The 9,336-nt window shown below is 36.7% G+C and overlaps 1 protein-coding gene across 1 annotated transcript; it reads right to left on the reverse strand.

Moving 5' to 3' along the window:
• Positions 1-6,904: 6,904 nt before the first annotated feature.
• On the reverse strand, positions 6,905-8,403 carry LOC131433641 (uncharacterized). Its single transcript, XM_058600127.1, has 2 exons — positions 7,966-8,403; positions 6,905-7,867 (listed from the first exon to the last, which is right to left on the reverse strand). The coding sequence occupies exons 1-2, from the start codon at positions 8,236-8,238 to the stop codon at positions 6,926-6,928; spliced, it is 1,215 nt and encodes a 404-aa protein (XP_058456110.1). The 5' UTR covers positions 8,239-8,403; the 3' UTR covers positions 6,905-6,925.
• Positions 8,404-9,336: the final 933 nt, after the last annotated feature.

A 9,336-nucleotide genomic window follows, 5' to 3' on the forward strand; every position in this document is an offset into this window, starting at 1 on the left:
AGATGACCCTTCTTCACTTGCCAGAAACTAGAGCCTGACGAATGATAAATTTATAATTGAAAAAAAAACCCTAGTTAATAAAAGCATTGTTTTAAACAACACAAACCGTGCATTACGTTTCCTTCAAGCATCCACATATTTATAAATCGCCTCGTAATCCCAGTTACCGTTACTCTTATATGAGCAGGATTCAAAATCGTCGACTGTGAACACTAATTCATAAATTCATAAATCTGAATTCCACACTCTGAAAATATTAAAGCATATAGTTATCTTTTTTATTTCACCGTTTAACGAACTTACATTCCAATACAACAAGAGATTTTTCCGATAAATCTAAATCGGTAAGCAACTGGTTGATCAAACTCGCCATAAAACATAAACATCGCCATAAACATTAATGAACATCACTGCTTTTTCATATGTGAAAATCACGTAACTTTTATGTGACCAGAGAGATGAAAGCCATTCACATATAACAGTATTTATGTGTGTTGGTTATATCAAACTGATTAATAAATATTATCGTCATGGTAAGATGAGTATTATGAGTATTGCATTCAACGTTTATTGGATACACATAACTTGAATAGATTTGTTACCACGTCTGACTCATGTGATTTTTTTAATGATATTTACGGGATTTCTGTTTTCAGTGTTGATATTTAGTGGAAATCATACCACATTTATCTGAAATGCACATCAAACCGATAAGATCTTTAGATTCCATATCAAATTCTTACGAATGTCACATTGTTTTCCACATTGATTTCAATTGAAACACAGTTGACCGAATCGAGTGTTTTGCACATACATTTGTGCTGTATTTATTTCCACTAGAAAAAGAAGTGTTTAATACATATAGTTTGATTCAATAGTAAAAACACATCACATCCAAAGGAAAAACACATCAAATAACCTAATCTTTGATCTTAGTGAATTTACACATGAAATCTTAACACAAATCGCTCCGGTTACGTATTGTAATGAGAAAGCATATTTAATTTGAAGTGCTGTTTACATATGAATCGATCGTGCAGTGTACTGGCTGCCATCGGACAAAATATGGCTACACATCCAACAATATTCTAGATGAAGTTGAAAACTGAAAAATACTTCCAGCGACAATCATTATTATCATGATCGACGTGGCATATATGCTGTCGAAAGTACCGTGCTGCACTAGTAGCGACGTTACCAATTGGCCAATGAACGTGATAAAATCGAATAATCGCTGGTTGCGTTTTTTAGACCTCAACTGCAGCAACAATACAACCTAACTAGTGAACCCAGTACTTCTGAGTCAAAATTCTTCTTTCAGCATCAAACCAGCAAGCAACTGTAATCAATGTCAAACAAAACGTATCTACAGCAACTAGCAATGGGCACAAGACAGCGAACAACATCGAGAAGAAAACGGAAACCACTTACAATAATACGTTTGATAACAACAAAGCCACCTATGGGGCAATAGATGACAACACGGGCCGCTCAACCTTTATTGGATGGAAATGGAAGCTCCCACAAGAAAAAGGGTGACAACGAGACTCGATCTTCACAATTAGAAAATTTCGCAGAATTCGGTCAATTTTAACCGAATTTTCAACAGATGAACGTTCGATGATTGAATTGATTACCGATGGTTCGGTTATTGCTGAATTGTCAAACAACTACCGTGAACTGTAAACCAAATGGATCTTACGAATTGTTCGGCAATTTTTTGTGTTTGTTTACTTTTGATTAAAATTCTGAATTTGAATAAATTTTTGGATTTCATAAAACAACATACATTTTAAACCTACGATAAGGTCTTTCGGATTTGGATATTTTTCTTAGAAACGAGGGAAGAAAATTCGAACCAGTCGTGACTACGATGCACTAAATATCCACGAAAAAATATAAAAAATGTACCTTCATTTCCCGGTTGACCGGAATTATAAGCGCCTTTCGGAGATTTGCACAACCCGTCAAGTCCACCAGAAATGACTCTCGAACAAAATGTATTGACAGCAAGTGGACATAGCTATGAGTAGCTATGAGTAGTTTTTATGTTTGAAAAACTTGTGCACTTGTACCAAATACAAATAATAATACCCCTAATGCCCCGTTTACACTTCTGCTGGTTGCCAGCATGCTGGTGTCAGTGTGCTGCCCTCTTAAGAAAAAACGTTCAACTGTGGTCCAATGATCCAAAGTATTAGACCAACGAAGGAACACCGTTGAACGTTTTTTTCCTAAGAGGGCAGTACACTGACACCAGCATGCTGGCAGCCAGCAGAAGTGTAAACGGGGCATAAATAGTATCCATGGCAATGTCGAGTTCCAGGTTGCAGTGTTGCCATTTTTAAAGATATTTCAATAGAGTACATTGTCACTCTGAGAGCAAATTCAGCAGCTGCAAGATTCATATGGGTGGTCTATAATGTCTCAACGTTTGCTCTAATGTATGAATAAATGCATACTCAAATTTTGACACATTGTTCTAGGCCGCTTGCATGTGCCCGGAAGATTTCCCCCCAGATGCCTGACAGCGAAGGTTTTGCCGGAATGCTGGCAGAATTTCAACAAGAATCTAGCAACAATGCAACAACAACCATTTCCGGCTGAGAATTTCGTCTAGCGGTTATTGACGGTTCTTTTTCTACCTGATTTTTGTTAAACAAGACTGGCAGAACCGTTTTGAATCGGTTTTTCATTTTTAGCGCCGTTGGCTTTATTTTTTCCGTTAGAAGTTTAAATGAAGGGCAATAACATCTCTAAATATACCAGTATTTTCATTTCATTTACCAGGTTTCAAGACTCGTTTTCAATTTTGGATGTACATGCAGAATTGACGAATATCAAACGAAGTCGAACAGAAGGAAAAGCGATCTTCAAATTTCGCCTGCACAATTTTGACAGTGGCCGGAATCTTGCCAGGCTTCTGCCAGTTGCCAGAATTTCTCACAAGCACACACATTATCAGATCAGAATCAATTCCGAATCGGCGAGAAATTTTCATTCGGAATTCCATGTGGAAATCATGTGGAATTCCGAATTAATTCCAACTCCAGTGCAACAACCGATTCCGAATGAATTTCGATTGATTCGGAAATCTGTCAGAATTGAGTGAGAAGATACGGACTGAATTGTCAATTCGTCTTCTTTCCCGATTTCCACGTATTCGTGCTGATTTTCAGTTTATTTTTAAATGAAAACATTTTATATAACAAAATATACAAATTTATATCTTCATGTTTTTCGGATATACAGAACTAGTAAATAACCAGTTCTTCTTAGAATCTCAACATAAACTGTTGAAATTGGCTGGAAATTAACAAAACGGCCTACCTTAGTCAGCATCATCCATTCCTCTAGCTGGAGTGTAGTGAAATGGCTTAAGTCGCCTAAATTTTACACTAACACATTCATAAAATGAGCGAATATTCAATGAAATTTATAATGTCACTGTCAATCAGGTTGATCTCGAGCAGCCAACTCAGGCGAAAATTCTAGCACTGAACCGATCGAGCACTAAAAAATCATGCAGTCGAGTAAGAATTAATTGCTCATTCCGTCATTTCGATAATGTGGGTTCCGTCATTTCGATAATGTGGGCAGGAGTTAATGAATTTGCACACTCAAAAAAATAAACACATAGTTACGTGAAAAGTTATTTGAATATTTTCACGCAGGTTTCAATGGACTGGCATGTAGAAGCTGTTTAATTCTTGGTTCAGTAATAGTTATGTGATTCATAGATAAAATGTAGTGTAGTATTGGTATCACATTTAGCAGCCAGTTCCTAACACATTTAAATACCAGAATTGTTATTGTTATTTTAGAAATTCGGTGAAGTCACAAGTAAATTTTCTCAGATTTTCATATAAATCAGTAGGAATCTACCATAAAAAATAAACATTTAAAGCAGAAAAATGGCATAAAAGGTCAATGACTGTAAAAACCACCAGCAAGCGATAACATCGCGAGAGTGAGTTTGTAAGGATGACAAAATCGGCATAGTTGACATACTAATATAAATCACAATCGCGATTCTTTTTGCCTTGCAGTAAAAATTTCAATTAAAAATATTTCGTGCGAATTTTCAATCTACTCACACTTCAAGGACAGACTGTTCGCCATTTTCAAAATCATGTGATGATTCTATTCTTTTTAGGAAATGTTAGCATAACATTCATTTTCGTCACATAAAATATTTAAAATTAACATTTGAAACCGTTACGCGTGATTTTTCAAGTAAATCGAACGTGAATTTTTATTTGAGTGTATAGTGAAGACAATACAACCCTTTTTTCAAACAAGGGCGAATCTTTCAAAAGTGAACAAATCGAGTTTCTCTTTCCTGTGAATAAGTGCTTCAAAATTCTACAACTTTGCCTAGAAATTTTTATTCCACAACAATATCAATTTTAGTGAAACAAAGAACTATCATTCCATTTATTTTCGTAAGTTTAATTGCTAGAAAGGATTCTATCAATTTGAAATGACGTGGCAAAATGAGAAAAATAAATTAATCATATTAGAAAAATTAATTACAAAAATCAATTGCGCATTGTGTTCGGATTTAGATCTATCGTTTGTAATTCAATTTTTAAATAAATAGATTTCATTTTTTCACCAACTGAAAAACGTTTTGAATTGACGTTCAATTTTAAATGAAGTTATCCTTCACTGCGGGAATAGCGAAACGGCTCTAGATCGATCTGAATCGTAAAAATCCGGAAACTGATTTTCAATCACAGCAGGCCAAAATTCCAAATGTCAATCTTCTAGTCCGCTTATTCCGTGTGGTACGAATAACACGGCACCGGCAGATTTTCGGTTGATCGAGTTGAACTAACGAAACGCGCTCGACGACGGTCGGAATTAATAAACTTGTTTCCCATTTTCACTGTTTTGGTAGACGATAAATGGTGATCACTCGAGAAACTTAACTTTGCCGAAATTCGATCGCAGCTACATTGTCCCGGTCGAGGTTGGGTAGTAATTTGAATAACTTCTCCGAGTGAGTAAATCAGGGGTTCCCAAAGTGGTCGATATAGACCCCTTGGGGTCGATATCCTTTTTGCAGGGGTCGACGTAAACGAAAACTGACTATGGGGGTCGACGAGGTCTAGAAATCGACCCCCTATTGTTTGATACAAGTTGTAATTTGAAATATTTACACTAAAAAGTTGTGTTTATTTGACCATCCGCAGAAATTGGTAAGTATTTTACATCAATATTAAAAAAGCAAGAAATTGAATTTTTTTAAAGCTGTTTGTTGATGGGGGTCTGAGGCCTAAGTTAATCTTAGTATAGGAGTCCATGACCCAAAATAGTTTGGGAACCCCGGATGTAAATGAAACTGAAACAAACGTATCCCCAGCAATCCGATTTAGTTTTATTTATTCGACCAGTTCTACTGTCAAATTTAAAACTGGTATACATTGCCGTTCTATTTTTTCTATATTTGAAACACAGATAAAACGCTGCTGGGGCTGGCAGTTTATTTTGTTATAATTTATAGATTTAAATTTTAAAACTGACATAAATTAAGCATCTAGAACTAGAACACTCCTGAATATGCCCTGACAGTGTATCATGACATTGACAATGTACCGCACGATGCAAAATGTGTCCTTGAAAATTTGTCGGAGTACTCCGTATTATAATTTGTATTTGCTTGTACCTCATTCCATTCAACGAACCGTTCAAGAATTTTTTTCGTTTGGTTAATTAACAGACACTTACTGAAAATTTTAATAACTGTTTCACAGTTAGTTTCCACGACAATCAGTACTTACAGAAGGTTTTTACCGCACTCGGCGACTATTCAAATTTATCGTGTGAATTGTATATCTATTTACAGAATTCTGTAATGAAAACTTGCATAAAACTGATCGTCCGGTAAAAATTTGCATAATTGTTGTAAAAAGAAATTTATGTACCGAAATATCGGTAATTTCTATTGATTACCGAAAGTAATCGGATCTTAGTGGAAGCTCCTCTCCCCCACGAAAAAGGGTGACAACGAGATTCAATTACAAAAAATTGTTAAATAATCGACTCAGTCGACCACGTAAAGCTTGTACGCAAATAGGCCTGAATATCTTTGAAATTCAGTTTAGGATATTCTGTGAAATTTTCAGAATGATTCATTCAATTCAAATCTCGTATTGTATTTTTTTCTGACTGAAGAACTGCTGAAAAATTGCAATTGGAAAAGCATACATTTACTTGCTCATCGAATATCTCGACTTTGAAGGCTTATATCTTAAATCTACCGTGACAAAGTCTAGATAATCTAGAAAAAATTAAGTCGTATATTTTTTCTGTGAAACACGGTCAGAGTCAATGCGTCCACCATTTTATTCGCCTGAATTTTCTGGTAGCGTTTAAAAAAGAGGAGGAAAAGACAAGGTTTCTAAACACAGAAGCAAAGAAGATTGAGAGAGTCACGTGGTCAATTCAAAATCTATACGCGACCCACTGTCCTCAGGCCTTAAATACAAATAAAAATGATTCAACCATATTCATCAGGATTTCGCATTATCAGTTCTGAAGGAGACGCTCTCTGTCTGCAGCCTAAGCGTCTGTGCAACAAATGGTCAGTTAATCGATGGTTCCGTCTGCCTACTAATGTACGGTTTAGACGATCCGTCTCCTTCCGTCACAGTCAACCTCCGTCACCGTCAACATTATTTACATGCATTCTTATGGAGACATTCACACGTAATGTCACCGTAACGGAACGTCTTGACGGACGGAGCGTGTGAACGTTCCGGTAAAGAAAGTATTAAACTAATTTTGACGGAAGCTGACGTTCCGGTGACGACGACGGAAGAAGACAGATCGTCTGAATCGTACATAAGTCGGTGGGATTGCATGAAACGCTACATAAATTGTAATGAAATGCAATGTATGTTGGTGTGTTTCGCAATCTTTATTGAGTTGATACTTTCGACAGACGCTCACTCATAATTTCCAGCATGTTGTAATTTAGTTTATCAAGCTGCAATTGTCTTCGAATTGTTCCGACTTCCTCCCTGTGTTCCTGTAAGAGATGTTTGGCACATTCAAATTTAAACCGGTACATTTGATGACAATGCCAGCAGTTCCAACTGTCCTTGCCGTCATCAGCTTCCGGTGGATCTTTTCTAATGTCCCATTCAGGTTGATATTCTACCTTATCCACTGACACTTCAAGCTTCAGTGTTTCTGAAAAGTGGCAAGATTCAGTTTTGTCTATCAACTCCAATGAATCCATCGGTTCTTCTTTGATTTCTTCCGGCAGCTCGAGTGGATTCGGTTCTAACGTTACGACTGGACTAGTAAGTATATTTTTGGCTATCAATTCAATGCGTTGTGTTGGTTGGGGTGCCAGTTGTTTGACATTCCTTTTTGCAGGATGAGGTGGAGGCTTGACAATCTTTCGTTTTTTGTGCTCTTTGTGTTTTTTGAGTGAGGATTTCTCACGCAAGGCGTTCGCATTCGCTAACTTAAGTTCGTTCCGCAGAATCAGAGCCTGATTATTACTGCGAGTTTGCTGTCTGAACGAGTAAAACGCGGAGATCATTTCTCCACACTTGACACAGATAAACATGGATTTTTTTGGTCTTGGTATGATTAAAATTCCTGTGCAAGCGTAGATCCGCTGCAGCATCTCTTCACGCACTACCATCAATCCGGAGAAGAGCGGCTCTAGGTCTCGTTTCATAAAACACAAACGACACGAATCTTGATATCTCAACGGAATTGGAACAGGGTCCGGAAGCGGCCCAGAGTCCTCCGTTTGATTACCTTTGTCGTGCGACTCCGTGTGTCGATTCTGACAGCAAGGCCAATTACACGCCGATTGATTGCCGGATGTTGGTGACGATGGCCTCTACGAAAAATGAATGTTAAATTCATCAAACTGTCTTATTTTTTACCTTCATTCGAGCAAATACTATTTAATTTCAAATAGGAATCAAGTTTACAAACCTTTGGCACGGAATGGAATATTGTCGGAGTTGCCTCGATCGTTAGTCTTCGACGATTTTCTGACATGGTGAAACAATCTGAAGTGAAATGTAGCGAGCAGATCTGAGCCTGTTCAGTGTTGGCCAACATTAAATTGGCTTCGTTTCCCGGGTGTGCATCCAGTATGGCTTTGAACCATACTGCACGTCGCGTAACATCCAACGGAAACTTGTGCCTGGAATACCTTGATCGATGGTGGAAGTCCGTTCTACAGCCAGGAACGATGCATCTCATGATTCACCAGTGACCAACAGTGTACCAGTCAAGGAATTCAAGAGGTCTCGTAGGAATACACGACGAAGAAAACAATAGGTAGAAGGTTTTAAAATATTTCATCAAACACATAAAGCACATAAACATATTGGTTTGTTTTCAACACTAAATACCTATCAGATTCACATAATTCATGACACATTCGAAAATCAATCTTCTCTTTGCCAAAATTTGCCACCGGGGTGTATAGAAAGCCTTACACTGAGAAGAATGACACGCGAATTCTTGAAGTACTATATTAGTTTGTTTCTATAAATACATTGACAAAAATAACAATATTTCACTGTTGCGTTCCTGACAATTTCTTGACAAACAATTGCACGGTAAATTTAATAATGTTTATAAAGCCTTGAATTGGCAACTTGACAGTTGAAATAAACAATACCTAAACCTGAAATTATTAATATTTCAACATACGCTTTTGTGTGTTTAAAATCATACATCATTAGAAAAAACAAGATTTCTTACAAACCAATTTTCCAGGATAAACTAATTTTATTTAGATTTTTATCCATTTTAAAATTGTCAATTGCTTTCAACAGTTGTCGGGCCCTTTTGTCGTGGGACGATCGAATTTTTCACATGCCACAATCAACACTCTCACTAACGGCTATCTATTTCCATTTGTAATGAGCTGTTCTTGGAGTAGAATTAGCTGAATAGACAGGCGAGACAAAAATGTCCATTTCAGAAATTCGCGGGAGATTTTTATTTTTTATCTATCATTAGATTCCCGAAAGTTGAAAAATTAATAATTCCGAGCTTATATAAATTGACTAAAACTATCAATGCATAACTTTAGTTGAACAGCTTGATGGCATCATTTCGGTGATTTTCCTAGCCCTGATCAGTTTTACTTTTCTGAAAACATTAACTTTGATGTATTTTAGTTATCAGCTAGATCCTGATACGACTCGCTGTCTTAACACTTTTTATGTTCTGTAAATCTTGAAAACCTCGGATGGCGCAATTGAGTAACTTTGACTCAGAGATATATTCCAAATCTATTCATTTTATTTTACATCACTGAGCAGCCACCTTAACTGTATAGTCTGGAAT

The sequence above is a fragment of the Malaya genurostris genome, chromosome 1, assembly GCF_030247185.1.
Source record: "Malaya genurostris strain Urasoe2022 chromosome 1, Malgen_1.1, whole genome shotgun sequence".
Lineage (NCBI taxonomy): Eukaryota > Metazoa > Arthropoda > Insecta > Diptera > Culicidae > Malaya > Malaya genurostris.

Bases quoted from the DNA above. Each gene is read 5' to 3' on its own strand.
- LOC131433641 (XM_058600127.1), bottom strand. From the start codon at position 8,238: ATGAGATGCATCGTTCCTGGCTGTAGAACGGACTTCCACCATCGATCA. The intron at 7,868-7,965 runs GTTTGTAAACTT...CATTTTTCGTAG, and splicing joins TATTCCATTCCGTGCCAAAG to AGGCCATCGTCACCAACATC.